Below are 19,292 nucleotides of genomic sequence, written 5' to 3'. Positions count from 1 at the left end.
CAAAAAATATCACAACAAGGGGGAACTCTGACGTTTGTGATCCCCCAATCCCTCAAGAAATGAGACCAGCTTGGTTGGGGAGATAAAAGATTCAGATTCATAGAATCTTTTTTTTTTTTTTTTTTAAAGTAAGCTCCACACCCAGCGTGGGGCCCAATGGAACTCATGACCCTAAGATCAAGACCTGAGCTGAGATAGTGAGAGGAGGTTTAACCCACGGAGCCACCCAGGCACCCGAAATTCCCAAATTCATAGAATCTCAAAGGAGGTGTTGAAGGTTCAGATCAGGTGTCCAGCCCCATTATGGTGAGAAGAACCCAGGACAATGGCATGAGTAAGACTGTCTCTGGGTACTTGGCAAAAGGGGGTAGGGGGTAGGGAAGCAAAAGACTGTCAGTGGCCAAAGTGGACCAAGGTTTGAAGTTTCTTCCTGAACAACCTTGTAAAGATCATAGGGCAATGCATCCCGCGGAAATATCGTTGCACCCCGGGGAAACTCGGTCTGGTCTTGCGAAAAACACCCGCCCCTCTGGCCCTCAGGGCAGGTGGGTTGAGATCCGGCCAACGCACGCTGAGTCTCCCGAGCCTCAGTGCCCACTGGCTGAGACACCCGCCTGCTCCAGGGGGCCAGCACAAGGCAGCCCCCCCGCAGCCGGCCGCCTGCAGACCCGCGGGTCCCAGGTAAAGCCGCCACGGGGATCAGAGACAAGGCCCCGAGTTCGCCACCAGCTTCAGGTCCCACGTGAGCAGGCGCAGGAGGTTGAAGATGACGTTGGCTTCGTGGCACCGAGGCGAGTCCTGGAACCTGGGAAGGAGGCGGAGCCGGCTGAACCAGGAATTCCCTTTCGGGCAAAGTCCCCTCCAAAGTCCCCTCACGGCTCAGAGTCGGAGCTCCCAGCCTGCCTCCACCTCCCACGGTCCTCCCTGCGGTCTAACTGCCCCACCGCCTGCTCCACTCACAGCTCTCCGTGTTGGGGGACGTCTCCTCGGTGGCCGCAGGGACTTCCTCCACGAGCCCGGCCGGACCAGCTCGAGCTGCAGGGGGGACACGAGGGCCATGGAGACGGCGAAGAAGCGAGTGTCCCGGCCACTCTGCCCGCGACCCTCCCAGCCACATACTAAAGCCCAGATCGGGGGACACCGACACCACGCGAATCGCGGCTGCGGAACAGACGGCCAAGCGGGTGGGCCTGGGCTAGAGGCCGGGGGCGCAGAGCGAGCTGGGAGAGGCCGAGGGGCCGGGGGCGCGAGCGGCACTCACGCAGGCCCCCACGTCCCGTCGCGCGGCCGCCAGCAGCTCTAGGGTCGGGCCGGTACCGGGGAACCGATCAGGGCTCGGCAGGCGGCTCAGCACAGCCTGGGCGTCTGCCAGGTCCCGGACCACCACGCGGAGGCGCGCGCAAGACTGCGGGGGTGGGGGGGGGGAGCGGACGTCAGTTAGCGCCTCACCCAGGGCCGCGGACGATCCCTCCTTGGGCGGAACGAGCAGTTGCGCGGCCTCCAGCTCAGCGTCTCCTCCTCCTGCGGGACAAGGGCCGGCGTGAGGCTGGGCCTCCTCGCCAGGCCCCCGAAGCGCTGCGGCGGCAGGGATTCCTGCACGTGGAACGCGCCTGGCCGGGAAGGTTGTGCGTACTGTGCACGGAACCGCGCCGCTCTCTCAAGGCGCGAACGCTGGCTGAAGGCACCTAGAGACGCCTGGCCTTGCGCAGGCAGCCACTTGGCCCGACGTGGAGCCCAGCCCGCCTGCAGGGGGCGCCCTCGGGACACTGGCCCAGAGGCGGGGTCGGTGCTCCCGCCTGCTCCCCGTGGCGGTCCGCAACATCTGCTGCTCAGAATCCTGGCCTGAGATCCGAGCCGCCCTGCGGGGCGCTAGGGCGCTAGAGCGCCAGGGCCGTCGCACACCGGGACCAGCGGCTGGGGCCCGGCGGGCCCTCGGGCTCGGGGGACCGGATGGGGACGTCTGGGCATCACTTACGTAGCGATCCCTCAGCGCCTTGACGGCCGCCAGCGCCCTGGGATCCAGCGAGCGGTAGTGGGACAGGAGGCAGCGCCGGGGTGTCGCCACGCCGGGGTCTGCCGCCTCGATCGCGGTCACCAAGACCCACAGCGCCACGGCCATGGCGGTTCCGCCCCTCCGCCCCATCTCTGCTCCTGCAGAAAGCGACGGACGGCAGGCAAGACGCCCAGCCCCTGTCTCGCACACCGACTGATGCTCAGAGCGCGGGCGCCTAGCACACCCGGTGGCGATGGCGGTGGCGGTGGCGATGGCAGGAGAGACCAGGAGCCCGGAGACCCCCCCCTCTCTGCGTCGGCCTCTCTGCGCTCGCCGGCTCCCCTGCGGAGTGCCCTGGGTGCCTCCCTGGTGCGGCAGCGGGACGGGCCTCCCACTGGCCCCGGCGTGATGCCCACCTCCGACAGCGGTGCCTGCGCCCTCCATGGCGGCTTTATGTGTGCGGCGGAGACCCGGTGAGCCATCGGGCTTTCCCTCATCATCTGGTTAAGCTTTCCGAACATCAGCGCTGGCGACAAGCCCAGCGGGATGCCTGCCATGGAGAAAAGGACTTTACCCGGGCAGGGGACTGTGCCAGCCCTGACTCTGCCCCAAAGTCTGCCACCAGTTCTGGTCTCCGTCCCATTCTGGATCCCATCTTCTTGTCATAGCCTCGGGGTCCTCATCTCCGTTGTATATATGTTACAGAATTGTATAAACGGCTGTGTAGCAATCAGCCATTGTATAGGCTTACTGTGTCCTAGACCCTGTTTTAAGAAATCCATACATAGGGCCGCCTGGGTGGTTCAGTGGGTTAAAGCCTCTGCCCTCGGCTCTGGTTATGATCCCAGGATCCTGGGATGGAGCCCCACATCGAGCCCCACTTCGGGCTCTCTGCTCAGTGGGGAGCCTGCTTCTCTCTCTCTCTGCCTGCCTCTCTGCCTACTTGTGATCTCTGTCTGTCAAATAAATAAAATCTAAAAAAAAAAAAAATCCATACACAGGTGTCACCTTTTTGGAAAGAGATTTTATTGATTTATTTGAGATAGAGAGAGCATGAGTGGGAGGCAGAAGGAGAGGGAGAAGCAGGCTCCCCGCTGAGCAAGCAGGACTCCATCCGGGGACCCTGGGATCACGACCTGAGCGGAAGGCAGACGCTTAACCTCTCTCTCTCTCTCTCTATCTCTCTCTATCTCAAATAAATCAATAAAATCTCTTTCCAAAAAGGTGACACCTGTGTATGGATTTTTTTTTTTTTAGATTTTATTTATTTGACAGACAGAGATCACGAGTAGGCAGAGAAGCAGGCAGAGAGAGAGAGAAGCAGGCTCCCCACTGAGCAGAGTGAGCAACCCAGGCACCCCAAGGTGTTACTTTTAATTCCTCAAAAAGCACTCAGTAAAGGATGTCCTATTATTACCCCCATTTTGTAGATTGGAAAACTGAGGCACAGAAAAGTGAAGGAACTTTTCCAAGGTAGGCAGTACCTGACAGAGGCCAGATTTGAACCTACAAAATGTCCAGCCCCAAGGCTTTCTCTCTAAGCCAGTAACTGCCCTCCATATCTGATTCAGTTTCTCCTCTCTCTCCATCTCCATTTGCCTGGTTCCATTCCTTCTTCTGAGCTCTGCAGTGGCCTCTCTTGGCTCTTGTTCCTGTTTCTGTCTCTGATTTTGTCTAGCTCCATATTTATCTCATTCCTTTTTCTAGCCATCATCCAGCCCGGGACTCCTCTGTCTGTGTCTGTCCGTCTGTCTGTCTCAACCTCCTTGCTTTAATTTAAAAATAAAATCTACTTCACCTTGGAACTACTATCAAAAAAAAAAATCTACTACTTTTTCTGATAGCAATAGTAATGCCAGTTCATGGAAAATACAGAAATGCATAAAGGAGAAAAAAAAATACTTTTTTTTCTCCCCTCAGCCAGACTCTGGACCCATGTTTCCAATGTGTAGCTCTTTGATGTCTGTTTATTTGTGCATATGTTTCCTGATTACCAAAGTAACACATTTGAAGATTCAGTCAATGCAAAAACACTGGACTTGGTGAGTTAAAGGAGGTCTTTAATCCCACTTCCTGGAGGTGATTCTTTTTAACAATTAGCAACAATTACATGTGCTGTCTCCCCCCTTGTTAAACACCCCCCATTTTTTTCTTTCTAGAAATCATTTCTCCTAAACTGAAACCAGGCTGTATACGGTTTGTTAGCCTGTTTTTTTTTTTTTAATGTCTTACCATTATCTCTCATTTGCATTTCTCCACATCCTTAATGCTACTGTACCAGTTAGGTTCCCAGCAGGAAACAGATGGCCCAATCAATTTAGGATAATTTGAGGTGGGTTTAATACCAGGAGAATTTACAAAGGGTTTGGGTGGTAAAGGTAAAGGTAAATGACCAGGGGCAGTGCAAGGCCTTGGTGCCCTGGATGGGGGAAGTTCTGTCCTCCTTAGGCCCAGGGGAAAGGGAAAGGGGAGGAAGTGGTTGTTTGACCTGGGAAGGAGAATCTTGTTCGCAGGATGGACAAGTGCACAAATTGTCATGACCCTGCAGGGAGGAAAGCCGGGAATTAAATATATTCTCACGTCTCAGATAATAAATACTCTCCTTTCCTCTCCCTGGGCCTTCTATGAGGCCTCCAGTCGGCTGCACCCCCACGGAGGCCAAAGGCCAGCCTCCTGGGATCCAGAATGTGGCAGCAATGAGGGGGAGCAGTCAGTGGGAAGAGTTGGGCTGGAGGGGCAGTGGGAAATATCCCACATATAACACTATTAAGGCTTTCGTTCTAATGGGATCATTTAGTAACCAATCCCCTCCTGGTAGGCATTGAGGTTATTTCCAGGTTCTGTTAAAGCCATGGTTCTCTAGGCTGGTGGAGAGGCAGGTAGCAATTTTTTCATTCTCTTAACTGCTGAAGTTTTTAAGTTGAATAAAATTTACCTGCTCAATTTTTTTCTTTTGTGGGTTGTGCTTTCGTTGTACCGAAAGTCATACCAAATTCAAAGTCCCCTAGATTTCTTCTGTGCTGTATTCTAGTAGTTTATAGTTTGCACTTTATATATTGAGATCTATGATCCACGGTGAATTACATGCGGAGTTATCATGCAAATGAGGGGCTCAGGTCATGATCCCAGGGTCCTGGGATAAACCCCTTGAATTGGGCTCCCTGTTCAGCAGGAAGTCTGCTTCTCCCTCTGTCTCTACCCCTCCCCCCACTTGTGTGTGTGCTCTCTCAAATAAATAAAATAAAATAAAATAAAATAAAATATAGTTGGTTACTTAACTGTCTAAGCCACGTGGACACCCTGTTCATTGTTTTTTTTTTTTTTTTAAGATTCATTTATTTATTTAAGAGAGAGAGAAAGTTGGGGGAGGAGCAGAGGGAGAGAATCCTCAAGCAGCCTCCTGGCTGAGCACAGGAGCCCAACCAGGACACTGAGATCATGATCATGACACCAAGAGCCAGATGCTCAGCGACTGGGCCACCCAGGCAGACTTGTTCATTGCTTTTATGCAGGAAAACCAGACTTTTGTATGTTAACCTTGTGTCCTGCAACCTCGTTATAATCATGTATTGGTTCAGGAATGTGTTTTTATTTTTTTTAAGATTTTATTTTATTTTACTTTGACAGAGAGAGAGAGATCACAAGTAGGCAGAGAGGCAGGCAGAGAGAGGGGGGAAGCAGGCTCCCTGCCGAGCAGAGAGTCCCAGGACCCTGAGATCATGACCTGAGCTGAAGGCAGAGGCTTAACCCACTGAGCCACCCAGGCGCCCCGAGAAATATGTTTTTAATGCATAATATAAAATACACATGGCTATGCAGAAAACTCATTATATTGAAACCCAGTTGCCAAACATAAAAGCAAGTTTGTAATAAGTTATGCACATACCTCGTTATCAATGCATTAAGTAACAAGATACTGCAATGGGGTTTAACAACCACTATCCTTTTGAGGTGGTAATGAGAGTAAATGATATGTCAAGACACGTGTTACATCTGTAGTGGACCGTGAAAATATCTGATTTCTTTCGGCAACAAAGTCACAGTTTCTGCTATTACCATTGTGGTTTGTTGCTTACATTCGTAATGGAAAGACATGCTAACTTTCATTAGAGAGCAGTGAAAACGAAAACGCATTTTTTTCTCGTGCAAGTTCAGCCTCCCCTGAGTCCTACTGTGGGGGTGATCTGCGGACCCCAGGTTAAGCTAGACCTGCAGCAGTTAAATAGAATGAAACAGATCTATATGTGTTGACACGGAAGAATCTTCACAACATCCTATAGAGTGAAACGAAGTTATATGGCTGAACAGTACCCCTGGCAGGCCGCTACCTTTGTTCAGAAGAACTCACACATGCAAACGCAGTTCAGTGGAGAAGAATAGCCTTTTCGCACCAAACTAGCCAAACAGTGAACCTTCATGTAAACTTCACACCTAAAATAAAAGGAACTTAAAATGGACCACAGACTTCAATGTAAAATACAAAGCTAGAAGACTTTTGGTGGGGGGATCACCAAGAACACCTTTGGGATCTAAAGCTTGGCAAAGTTTTTAGGCTTGACACCAAAGGCTCGATCCGTAAGAGGACAATTGATGACCTGGACATGACTGAAAGTTTTTCCTCTGCAAGAGACCATGTTAAGTGGACGGAAAGTCAAGCTAAAGACTGGGAAGAAATATCTGCAAATCACCTATTGGATCGAGGACTAGTACCTAGAGTATACAAGGAACTCTGAAAACTCAACAGTAAAAACTTAAACAGTCCAGGGGCACCTGGCTGCCTCAGTGGGAGGAGTGTGCAACTCTTCATTTCGGGGTCCTGAGTTCAAGGCCCATGTTGGGAGTAGAGACTACTTAAATAAATAAAACTTTAAAATAAAGTTAACAGTCCACATGGGAAATGGGCAAAAGAGACATTTCACCAAAGAATATACACAGATGGGAAATAAGCACACAAAAACCTGTTACCCATTAGCCATTAGCCAGTTGCCAGTTGCAAATTAAAACCACAGTGAAAGAAAAAAAAAAAAACCACAGTGAGATCTCATTACACAGCTATCAGTATGGCTAAACCAAAAAATAATGACAACATCAAATTCTGGTGAGGATGTAGGAGAAAGTGATCACTCACCATTGGTGTGAATGTAGAAATGGTACAGCCACGCTGGAAAAAAGGATTGACAGTTTCTTAAAAAACTCAACATGCAACCACCACATGACCTAGCAGTTGTGTTCTTGGGCATTTCTCCAGGAGAAATGGGGACTTATATTCCCATAACATCTCCATGTGAATGTTTATAGCAGTTTTATTTGTAATAGTCAAAAACCAGAAACAATCCTGATGTCCTTTAACAGGTGATAGTTAAATAAACTGTAGTGTATACATACCATGGAATACCATTCAGCAATAAAAAGGAACACACTTGGGACGCCTGGGTGGCGCAGTCCGGGTAAGTGGTTGCCTTCGGCTCAGGTCATGATCCCAGGATCCTGGGATCGAGTCCCGCATTGAGCTCCTTGCTCAGCGGAAGCATGCTTCTCTCTGACTCTGCTTGCTTGTGTTTTCTCTCTCTCTCTCTAACAAATAAATAAATAAAATCTTTTTTTTAAAGATTTTATTTATTTATTTATTTGACAGAGAGATCACAAGTAGGCAGAGAGGCAGGCAGAGAGAAAGGGGGAAGCAGGCTCCCCTCTGAGCAGAGAGCCTGATGTGGGACTGGATCCCAGAGCCCTGAGATCATGACCCCAGCTGAAGGCAGAGGCTTTAACCCACTGAGCCACCTGGGTGCCCCAATAAATAAAATCTTTTAAAAAAGAGAAAAGGAACACACTCTTCCCCCCCCCCAATTTATTATTTTTTATTACTTTTAAAAGGATCACACTCTTGATACACAACTGTCTGTGTAAAAGTCCAAGGAATGATACAGGGTGCAAAGAGCCCATCACCAAAAGTTACACACCATAGGATTCCATTTATATAACACTCTTGACATGACAGAAGAACACAGGGGTGCCTGGGTGGCTCAGTCGGTAAAGCCTCTGCCTTGATCCTGGGAACAAGCCCTGTGTGGGTTCCCTGCCCTGTGGGGAGCCTGCTTCTCCTTCTCCCTCTGCCTCTCCCCCACCTCTTCCTCTCTCTCTCTCTCTCTCACTCTCTCTCTCTGTAAATCTAAAATTAGGTCAAAATAAAGAAGCTTAATCAACACAATTATGCACAAATATTATATATTGTCTCGGGAGCTATATGATGTATCTCAAAATGTATAAAAAAGGTTTTCAAACATATATATCCCTAGTTGATTAATAGGGGCATATCTCTGGGGAGGGCTTGGGAACTGGGGAGATGATCCTTGGAATACTTAATCTCATCAATAATATTTTAGTTTCTGGAACAGCTGGCTCAGTCCGTGGAGCTTTCTGACTCTTGTGGGTTTGAGTTTGAGCATCACGTTGGGTGGAGAGATTACTTAAAAATAAAATCATTAAAAAATAATATTTTATTTCCTTACAAGGAGAGGGGAATTCTACTTGAGTAATTAAAAATTTAAACCAGCTCAGAGCATCTGGCTGGCTCAGTTGGTGAAGCATGCAACTTTTGATCTCCAGTTCATGAGTTCAGGCCCCACATTGGGTATAGAGATCGCTTGAAAATAAAATCTTAAAAAAAAAAATTAAAACCAACTTATTGGTTATGGGGGAAATGCTAGCTCATTGATTCCTTAATTCCTGGTAGGATGAAAATGTTTTGAGAGCTTTTTAAGAGGTAGAACCTGTTGATTTGACCTCTAGACCTGCGGATATGGCCGCGTAAAATGCTGAGTTTGCCCTCTGCTGAAAATCTCTATTTACCAGATCTTTTTTCCAGCCTGTACTGGGCCCACAGACACTGCATCTGTGAGTCTCCCCTGCCCTCTGGCTTATGGTTGGGTTCAGGCAACAGGACGTGCTAGCAGGAGATTGAAAGGAGGAGGTGAGCAAGGCTGGGGTATTTATTCTCTGTCCTCCTGATGCCCTCCCTGCAGGGCTGAGGTCTGACAGTGGCTGCATTTCTGTTCCTCTACCTATAGCCTTGCTATGGTGACCCCAGCTTTCCACGTTACTAGCCACTGGATGCAACGCCATCCCTTGTTGTTTCCCTTAACCCGCCCACTTTGGCCCAGATTACACATTTGGGTAGGTCACCTGCTTCCTGTATATTTCAATTTTTTTAGAGTTTTTTGCACTTGGACTTTTATTGTGATAACTGTAGCCCTGCATGCTGTTGTCAGTAATAATACAGAGAGGGGCGCCTGGGTGGCTCAGTCAATTAAGTGTCTGCCTTCAGCTCAGGTCATGATCCCAGGGTCCTGGGATTGAGTCTGGCAATGGGCTTCCTGCTCAGTGGGGAGTCTGCTTCTCCCTCTGCCTCTGTCTCTCATCCCTGCTTGTATGTTCTCTCTCTCTCTCAAGTAAATAAATAAATAAAATTAAAAACAATAACAACAACAAAAACCCCTTTCTATTAGGTTGGTATCCATCTTAGTCCACTAGGCTGCTTTAACCAAATACTACAGAGTAGGGGATTCATGAACGACAGAATTTATTTCTCACAGTGCTGGAGACTGGGAAGTCCAAGATCAGGTGCCTGCATGGTCACATGAGGACCCTATTCCAGGAGGCAAAGTTCTCATAGGGTGGAAGGGAGCTTGGGAGCTCTGTGGGATTGCTTTCAAAAGAGGGCTAGCCTGGTTCAGGACTTCCTCACCTCTCAAAGGGGCCACCAACCAGTACCATCATCTTTGTTGATTAGGATTTTGACGTCTACATTTTAAGGGGACAAATATTCAACAGTATTAAATGTACTTTTTACCGTACATCATTCGAGCTCAATAGCCTGCGTTGCGGGGCTCAGAGCTGACTTACTGATTGTCAAAAAATGACATTTGCTACATCTCCGTGTCCTATCCCACCGCACTCCATTCTTCCTGCCGTCACCAACTTTACTTGTAGTCCTTCAGCCTTTGAAGGCATGTGCCAGCCTTTTAGCCCCAAAGTGTATGTCAGTTCAGAACACCTTTGGTGGCCAGTAACCAAAACCCCAACTCAAGCTGATTGGAGCACTGGACAATTTATAGACTCATAGAACCAGAACTCCAGAGTTTAGGTGATGTTTGATCCTGGAGGACAGCACAAGCCTCCCAGTTTTGTTTTGTTTTCTCTTTCGGGTCTCCCTTTCACAGGTGGGAAGGCTGTTTACCCTTACAAACTTCTAGAGGAGTGCCAGCAGCTGGCCTGGCTTTACACTTCCTTCTTCTTCAGTGGGTAGAAGACAGCTTCTTTCCCCAAGATGTCTGAGACTGAGATTTATTCTGATTGGACTGGCTTAGGTCACATGTCCATAACCAACTCAATCGCTGGAGCCAGGGAGACAACTGAGGCAAATGGCGGCAGCCAGGTCACATTCTCCATCCCAGAGATGGGGGAGGGAGGGATGCACATCCTCTTCCCAAAACCATCTGACTCTCCAACTGAAATGGGGGATGCCAGGATGGGTGCAGGAGAAGTAATGGAAGCTTGGAAAGTATGCTCCATGGGTTCCTCAAGGGGTCCTTTCTAGAATTTCCCTCATGATTTTTTGGAGTCTTCACATTTCAGCCATTTTGATGTTTCTTTTTTCTTTTTCATCTTTTTCTTTTTTTTCCACTTTTCGATTAGCGTATTTCACTGCTACTGTCAAAGTGCAGAATTTTTTTAAAAATCAAGAAGATCTAAGACCTTGTTTCCTTTCTCCCACCCTCTCCTTCAAAAAACAAAAACAAGGGACGCCTGGGTGGCGCAGTTGGCTGGACGACTGCCTTCGGCTCAGGGCGTGATCCTGGAGTCCCGGGATCGAGTCCCACATCAGGCTCCCAGCTCCATGGGGAGTCTGCTTCGCTCTCTGACTTTCTCCTCTCTCGTGCTCTCTCTCTCTCTCTCAAATAAATAAAAAAAAAAACAAAAATCTTTAAAAAAAAAAAACAAAAACAAAACAAAAAACCATGATTTTCTTGCTGTATTTTCCTCTCTGCAAATGCCAACCAGGACTCGATGCAGGAGGGCTGAGTGGAATTGGTCACGTGACCCCTTCTTTCATTTCTTTCAAACCCCAAGGGCACAGGCTCAGGAGACGAGGTGTGGGTGGTGGAGAAAAGGCAAAATTCAAGCAGCTAGAGAGGGCCGACTAGCGTGGGGTCCTTGGCGAGCTGGGGCCAAGGGGGCCAGTTCTCCATCCTCTCGGGTATGGTGGGGCCCCGCAGGGCATAGGCCAAGGCGGGGGAGGGTGGCTCCCTCGGAAAGCATGGACTCTCACCCTCTGGGGGTGGCCCACGGCCACCACCTGGTGCTGCGGGCTGCCACCTGGGCGGCCCCCAGGTGGGAGGACAAACACACACACCATAGCCCAATGTCAGCCCATTTTGATGTTTCTTAAAACGTCTATGCCTTTGGGGGGCCTGGGTGGCTCAGTGGGTTAAGTGTCTGCCCCTTGATTTCTGCTCAGATCATGATCTCAGGGTCATGAGACCAAGCCCAACTTGGGTTCTGCACTCAGCCCCAAATCTGTTTGCTATCCTTTCCCTCTCCTCCTCTCCCCCTCTGCACTTCCCCCACAGTGTTGGTGCTCTCTTTCTCTCTCTCTAAAAAAAAAAAAAAAAAAGGCAAAACAAAAACCTCTATGCTTTTGAATTAGACTTCCGCTGAAAAAACAAAGTAATTTTCTCATAATGCTGAGAAATACCTACATCTGAAAAAGTCACGACTTGCCTGTAATTATCAGCATTCATTAATGAATTTAATTATAATGAGTTATATGGGGTCTCATGGTTGAACTTGCTGAAAATATACCTGAACTATTCTGTAGATGGGCAGATCAGTCTCTATGGACGAGGGAAGGTAGAACACCACTGACAGTAACAAGGTTGGGTGGGGGGGGGGTCCCAAAGCCACATCTAGGAGCTGTGTGAGCTCGGGCAGGACCCGTAGCCTCTCTGTACTCAGTTTCCTCATTGTCAAAATATCAGCTAACAAGAGGACCTATGTCGAAATGCTGCTGAGGAGAGTAAAGCAGTAAGTACAAGAATAGAGCTCCAAGTGGGGTCTGGCAGATGGGAAGTGTTCAGTACAATTCAGCTAATGATGACTATTAACCGTGATTGAAAAACTCATGTCTGACCCTCCACTCTTCAACAGCAAACTCACATTTAAAATCAGTACAGGAATGCCTATCATTTAATAGCCAACTCAGGAAGGAATGAGGAAAAGCCAGAGAGAACACAGAGTGGAGTTTTCAGAGTGAGAGAGAAAGATAAACCAAGAAAGACAGGAATGGAAGGACAAGAAGAGCCTGCCTCTGGAGCACTAGACACCCACAGTGTGAACTCCGCCCTAGGGCAGGCACTTGAGTGGGGACTCCTGCCACTCCTGTCGTTGGGAAGGGAAGAAGTGGTCTGTTTTCAGATCATTCCTAGAGTGCAGAAGAAAGGCAGGCGGAAAAGACAAACAGCTATCCAGAAGACAGACAGGAGCAGTTGGCTCCGGATAAAGTGTTGGGGCCGAGTCAGGGCTGGCACGGTACCCCGCGTGGGTAAAGTCCTCGCCCCATGGCAGGCATCCCACCCGGCCTGCCGCCAGCGCTGACGTTCGGAAAGCTTAACCAGATGATGAGGGAAAGCCCGATGGCTCACCGGGTCTCCGCCACACACATAAAGCCGCCATGGAGGGCGCAGGCACCGCTGTCGGAGGTGGGCACCACGCCGGGGCCAGTGGGAGGCCCGTCCCGCTTCCGCACCAGGGAGGCACCCAGGGCACTCCGCAGGGGAGCCGGCGAGCGCAGAGAGGCCGACGCAGAGAGGGGGTCTCCGGGCTCCTGGTCTCTCCCGCCACCGCCACCGCCACCGCGTATGCTAGGCGCCCGCGCTCTGATCATCAGTCGGTGTGCGAGGCCCAGCAGAGACAGGGGCTGGGCGTCTTGCCTGCCGTCCGTCGCTTTCTGCAGGAGCAGAGATGGGGCGGAGGGGCGGAACCGCCATGGCCGTGGCGCTGTGGGTCTTGGTGACCGCGATCGAGGTGGCGGACCCCGGCGTGGCGACACCCCGGCGCTGCCTCCTGTCCCACTACCGCTCGCTGGATCCCAGGGCGCTGGCGGCCGTCAAGGCGCTGAGGGACCGCTACGTGAGTGATGCTCAGACGTCCCCACCCGGTCCCCCGCGCCCGAGGATCGCCCGGGCCCCAGCCGCTGGTCCCGGTGTGCGACGGCCCTGGCGCTCTAGCGCCCTAGCGCCCCGCAGGGCGGCTCGGATCTCAGGCCAGGATTCTGAGCAGCAGATGTTGCGGACCGCCACGGGGAGCAGGCGGGAGCACCGACCCCGCCTCTGGGCCAGTGTCCCGAGGGCGCCCCCTGCAGGCGGGCTGGGCTCCACGTCGGGCCAAGTGGCTGCCTGCGCAAGGCCAAGCGTCTCTAGGTGCCTTCAGCCTGCGTTCGCGCCTTGCGAGAGCGGCGCGGTTCCCTGCACAGTCCGCACAACCTTCCCGGCCAGGCGCGTTCCACGTGCAGGAATCCCTGCCGCCGCAGCGCTTCGGGGGCCTGGCGAGGAGGCCCAGCCTCACGCCGGCCCTTGTCCCGCAGGAGGAGGAGACGCTGAGCTGGAGGCCGCGCAACTGCTCGTTCCGCCCAAGGAGGGATCGTCCGCGGCCCTGGGTGAGGCGGGCAAGCCGTCGCGGGGGATGGGGGGCGGCGCGGGCCGGGGGCGCGGCCTCGCTAACTGACGTCGGCTCCCCCCCACCCCCCGCAGTCTTGCGCGCGCCTCCGCCTGGTGGTCCGGGACCTGGCAGACGCCCAGGCTGTGCTGAGCCGCCTGCCGAGCCCTGATCGGTTCCCCGGTACCGGCCCGACCCTAGAGCTGCTGGCGGCCGCGCGACGGGACGTGGGGGCCTGCGTGAGTGCCGCTCGCGCTCCCAGACCCTCGGGCTCTCCCAGCTCGTTCTGCGCCCCCGGCCTCCAGCCCTGGCCCACCCGCTTGGCCGTCTGTTCCGCAGCCGCGATTCGCGTGGTGTCGGTGTCCCCCGATCTGGGCTTTGGTCTGTGGCTGGGAGGGTCGCGGGCAGAGTGGCCGGGACACTCGCTTCTTCGCCGTCTCCATGGCCCTCGTGTCCCCCCTGCAGCTCGAGCTGGTCCGGCCGGGCTCGTGGAGGAAGTCCCTGCGGCCACCGAGGAGACGTCCCCCAACACGGAGAGCTGTGAGTGGAGCAGGCGGAGGGGCAGTTAGACCGCAGGGAGGACCGTGGGAGGTGGAGGCAGGCTGGGAGCTCCGACTCTGAGCCGTGAGGGGACTTTGGAGGGGACTTTGCCCGAAAGGGAATTCCTGGTTCAGCCGGCTCCGCCTCCTTCCCGGGTTCCAGGACTCGCCTCGGTGCCACGAAGCCAACGTCATCTTCAACCTCCTGCGCCTGCTCACGTGGGACCTGAAGCTGGTGGCGAACTCGGGGCCTTGTCTCTGATCCCCGCGGCGGCTTTACCTGGGACTCGCGGGTCTGCAGGCGGCCAGCTGCGGGGGGCTGCCTTGTGCTGGCCCCCTGGAGCAGGCGGGTGTCTCAGCCAGTGGGCACTGAGGCTCGGGAGACTTAGCGTGCGTTGGCCGGACCTCGACCCACCTGCCCTGAGGGCCAGAGGGGCGGGTGTTTTTCGCAAGACCAGACGGAGACGAGTTGTCACCATGATCCTCCAGGCGCCTGGTATGGCTGGAAGAGGCGATCGATCGTGGAGTCTGCCTTGGTCACCCCACCCCACCACGTACTAGCGACCAGTTTCTCCTTCTGTGGTTACCAGAACCCCAGAGGTCCTCTTCCAGGACAGGTCCCACCCCCTATTTGGATCTTCAGCTCCCACTTCAAGATTATATTAATTTGTGACTTTTGAATCTCCCCAGTGGGGAGGCCCCATACATTCCCTGAGGGGCTTGGTAGGGAAAGGTCCTAAAGTTCTTAAGTTATTGTAGTTTTTGGATTCTGTTACTTATGGGTGTTTTGTATTTGCAAAATTCCTGTGTTTATGTGCCATTCTGTCTGCTGGTGTTAATGTATTGTCAGTTATTAAACATTATTGCATTTTCGTTGGTATGTTTCCCCTGTGACCATTTTGGGGTGTACTGTTCGGTAAAAATGCTGAGCCAAGAAGATCAGGTAACTTGAATTTCAGTTCTGACCTTGCCATTTAATTATGGAGTAACTCCAGGCAAATTCCTTCTCTCTGAGCCTTGGTTTTCTCATCTATACAATGACATTATTATACTGTCCTTGCAAGTGAGTAATGTACATTGAAATCGTATTTATAAAGCTTCCAGGTGAGGTCATAGTGTGGTCTTAATAAGTGGTCTCCATTAAAGAACCACATACACATAAGTGTACAAACAATTGTACTTTTTTTTTTTTCTTTTTAACTTGTCCAGATTTGTGGGCTGGCAATCTTTGTTGCTAACTACATGCCTCATTCTCAAGGTCACACAGCTATGAGGGTAAGAGTCAGGCCTGAGCCCCGGACCCTTTAGTTCCAGGGTCTGGAAGTGCTCTTAACCACCCCACTGAACTGCCTTTGTAAGAAAAACAATTATGAAGTTTAGGAATTTTGAGATAAAATGTCAGTTTTCCGAATTCATGGTTGAGATGCAAGGTCTTCTCCCCTGATGGAAAGTCCCTGCAATTGACAGAAATTAACCAGTTCACTGAAAGGTGAGTTGGGTACATCCCTGCCCTTGGTTTTGAAACATTTTTATATGTCAGAGCTCAATGATTTTTCCCAGCTGAGGACTTCTCTCTACCCTGTCTCTGGAGTTATGAATGAGGGAAAGTCAAGTGTCAAAAGGACTCCACTCCTTCTCTCCCCAAAAATTCATCACCTCCAGGTCCAGAGGATCTAGCAACACAAAGGTCAGAGACTATAGTGGATACCATCTAGGTGCAAGACAAAATTCATTACCATCCAGTCCTCATCAGTTACTTGCTGTGTGACCTTGGGCAGGTCTCTTAACCTCTCTGAGTCCCTGCAGGTTACTTCTTACTTATAAGACAAAGCCCAATATGTGATTGGTGTTAATGTAGGTATTCAATTCTACATTGTGGCAAAACCTCTGTGACCAGGTGAGACATGTAAGTGCTCAACAAAATGGGGGTGTCTCTGTTTTCCTTTTGCACGACTGTTGCCTTTACCCACAAGGCTCCTCCCATGGATCTTCACATAGCTCCCTTCCCCACTTCCTTTAGGACTTTGCTCAAACGTCATTTTCTCGGGCCACCTCATGAATACAAACTCCCTCCTGCTCTCTGCTCTCATCTCTGCATGATCTCCCCCTCCACCCATTTTCTGTTTCCTAACATAATACATACCGTGTGCTCCCCAATCCCCCCACCCACAACACTGTCTGTTACTCCTCTCTAGTAATGAACTCTGTGAAGGATTGTTTTATATATGTTTCTTTGTTTTCTGTGCTCAATTCCTGGCACTTTGGACAGTATCTGGGACTGAATAAGTACTTAGAGCATAAATGAAGGCATTGTCACAACAGAGCTGGTTCCCTAGAAGGTCATGGGCACACCCCAAATCCTTAGCAAAGCATCATAGTCCTGGGTCCTTCCGTGCCTGGACAAGGAAGGATGTTCATGGAGGCTCTCCTCCTCCCCCTTTCTCTCTCTGTGAATAACAGGTGGGGACAGGTTGGGGGAGAGCTGGGGTCCTCTCTTAATTCTTGGCTGTTTTGCTTTTCTGACTCTCTATTCCTGCGCTCAGCAACCTTCCCTCTCCCCTACACAGCCTCCCTCTTGGAAATGCCAAGTTCTTTGTAGCACCAGCCCCTAAGTGTGCCTTTTCCCTCCCTTCCCTGCATGAGGGCAACCCACAGAAAGGGAAGTCCCTCTGGGCCCCTCCCATCCCAGGCCTGAATCTAACCCCTTTCTGGCACCGTGAGTCCTCCTGGCAGGGCCGGAGATGCCCCAGCCCTGACGATTCATCTTCCGAACTCACCTTCATGCAGGTAAACACTGAATCAGAGTTCAGTTTCTCTTTCGCTCCCGAGGCTCAGCTGGCTCTGGGCTTTCCCAGGCTGGGGCCTCCCCTGGTGGTGGATGTCAACCTGGGGCTGTGTTTTCACTTTTCCTACATCAGCTGGAGTTGCCCATCTGTTCTGGTTAAAAGCTGCACCATGGGGCTCAGGCAGGAGTCACACAGACAAAGCTGGAAGTTCAGAGACGCAGACAGTCTCCAGGGTTCCAGAGGAGGACACTAAAATCAGAGACACCCACCGAGACTGAGTGAGGGTCCCAGGCAACAGCCTCGAAGGGAACATCCGGATTCTCCTGTTGGCTGAAGGAGACAAGCATCCAGGAATGAAGCTGGGTGAGCCCCCTAGCATGGCCCGTGACCCTCACCTAACCCTCAGCGCCTGATGCTCCCTGACCCCTCTCCTTTCTGTCCTTCCGCATCACAGATATGGCCGTGGGCTGCCTGCCGGTCCTGATAGCTATGGTGCTAACCCGGACAGAAGCAGTTCCTGGCCCCAAGCCCCTCGGGGTCTTCCCTGATGCAGGGGGCTGCCACTTGGCCCAGTTCCAGTCTCTGCTCCCGCAAGAGCTGCAGGCCTTCAAGAAGGCCAAGGACACCTTTGTGAGTTTCCCCACAGTCCCACCTCCTGTGGGCTAACCTTCCCCTCGCCCCCCACCTCTCTGGGTCACCATGCTGCTCTCCCCCAGAGGAGGACATGCACCCTTCCCTCGCTGGGCTAACCTCCCCCAGGCACTTGCTGGGAAGACTCGGGGTCCCCCGGGGTTGAGGTGCCTCTACCCTCCTTTTACCAGTTAACTTCGGTTCCTCCTGCTGTTAGCATCATCTGGTCCTACTGGATTTTCTCCCTTCTGTCTCACCTACTGGGGGCTGACCTCTGCCTTTGCTCTCCAGGAAGAGTCGCTCTCCCTGAAGGCTTGGAGCTGCCGCCCCCGCCTCTTCCCCAGGACCTGGGACCTACAGCAGCTGCAGGTAAGGGACAGTGAGGCTCACCCCTGCCCTCCCCTGCTCCTCCTCTTCTGGCTCCTTAGGCGGCCCCTTCATCTCCTTCCCACGTTTCCCTCTCGTTCTCCCCCACCAGCACCACACACGGCTTACCCTCCCTGAGCACACTGGCTGTGCCCTCTCACCTGTCCCCTGTCACCTTTGCCTAGCCCTTCCTCAGTCCTCCCCACCTGTCCTCTCTCGTGTACAACTCTTACCTGTCTCTGTCTCCCATCCTCAGGTGGGGGAGCGCCCCGTGGCCTTGGAGGCCGAGGTGGCCTTGACCCTGAAGGTCCTAGAGACCATGGCTGACAGTTCCCTGGGGAGCATCCTGGACCAGCCCCTTCACACGCTGCGCCACATCCAGTCTGAGCTCCAGGCCTGTGTGAGTGCTCGGGGCACCTGGGTCCTGTCTGCGCTCTGACCGCCTGAACCTCCCCCTCCACCACAGGCCCCGCCTCACACACCACCCTTCTCTGCCTACAGGTGGAAGCTCAGCCCCTGGCAGGACCCCGGCCCCGAGGCCGCCTCCACCACTGGCTGCATCGGCTCCACGAGGCCCCAAAGAAGGTGGGTGACCAGGGAGGGCCAGTGTCTGGGGACAACCGGGAGCCCAGATGATGGACAGCCAGTGACCCAGCCGTTTCTCCCCACAGGAGCCCCTCGGCTGCCTGGAAACCTCCGTCATGTTCAACCTCTTTCGCCTCCTTACCCGGGACCTGAAATGCGTGGCCAGTGGAGACCTGTGCGCGTGATCCCCGAGACCCACCTGTACCTGTCCTGACATCCCAGCTAGTACTTATGCAGCAGCCACTTTTGTTAATGTATTGCCACCAAATCATTATTTATTATTTATGTGCAGGGATTCTCAATGTGGACCCAATAAAATGTTTATTTTTCTACTTTGTATAAAAGTTTTGCAAATAAAAAAGTGAAAGAAATAACCCTCTTTGTAGTGTGGGATTGTGGGTTTGTGTGGAATAAGTTTTTAGGTTTTTTTGTTTTTCTGGGGTTTTGTTGTTGTTGTTTTGGTTGGTTGGGTTTTTTTTTTGTTTGTTTGTTTTTTGTTTTTTTTGCTGCGATAACCAATTATCACAAACTTAACTCCAAACAAGACTAATCTTGTGGTTCTGCAGGTCAGAAATCCTGGTGGGCTTGGTAGTTCCTTTGCTGTGGGTCTTACGAGGCTGAACAAAGTGCTGCTGGCTGTATTTTTATTGGGGGGCCCTCTGGGAAGAACCTGTTTCCAAG

At 52.0% G+C, this 19,292-nt stretch overlaps 3 protein-coding genes across 3 annotated transcripts; 2 read left to right on the top strand and 1 right to left on the bottom strand.

Annotated features, from left to right (window-relative positions):
* Positions 1-699: 699 nt before the first annotated feature.
* Positions 700-2,119, bottom strand: LOC122913307 (interferon lambda-4-like). Its single transcript, XM_044260074.1, has 5 exons — positions 1,976-2,119; positions 1,450-1,521; positions 1,262-1,405; positions 961-1,035; positions 700-798 (listed from the first exon to the last, which is right to left on the bottom strand). The coding sequence occupies exons 1-5, from the start codon at positions 2,117-2,119 to the stop codon at positions 700-702; spliced, it is 534 nt and encodes a 177-aa protein (XP_044116009.1).
* Positions 2,120-13,036: 10,917 nt separating this feature from the next.
* LOC122913306 (interferon lambda-4-like) lies at positions 13,037-14,506 on the top strand. The gene is made up of 5 exons (XM_044260073.1): positions 13,037-13,180; positions 13,635-13,706; positions 13,801-13,944; positions 14,171-14,245; positions 14,408-14,506. Exons 1-5 carry the CDS (start codon positions 13,037-13,039, stop codon positions 14,504-14,506), a joined length of 534 nt encoding a protein of 177 aa, XP_044116008.1.
* Positions 14,507-17,383: 2,877 nt separating this feature from the next.
* Positions 17,384-18,796, top strand: LOC122913838 (interferon lambda-3-like). The gene is made up of 6 exons (XM_044260473.1): positions 17,384-17,393; positions 17,485-17,660; positions 17,952-18,029; positions 18,283-18,426; positions 18,528-18,611; positions 18,698-18,796. Exons 1-6 carry the CDS (start codon positions 17,384-17,386, stop codon positions 18,794-18,796), a joined length of 591 nt encoding a protein of 196 aa, XP_044116408.1.
* The last annotated feature ends 496 nt before the right edge of the window (positions 18,797-19,292 follow it).

The sequence above is a fragment of the Neovison vison genome, chromosome 7 (genome assembly GCF_020171115.1).
Source record: "Neovison vison isolate M4711 chromosome 7, ASM_NN_V1, whole genome shotgun sequence".
Lineage (NCBI taxonomy): Eukaryota > Metazoa > Chordata > Mammalia > Carnivora > Mustelidae > Neogale > Neogale vison.
This window is presented reverse-complemented; position numbering and strand designations above follow the sequence as displayed.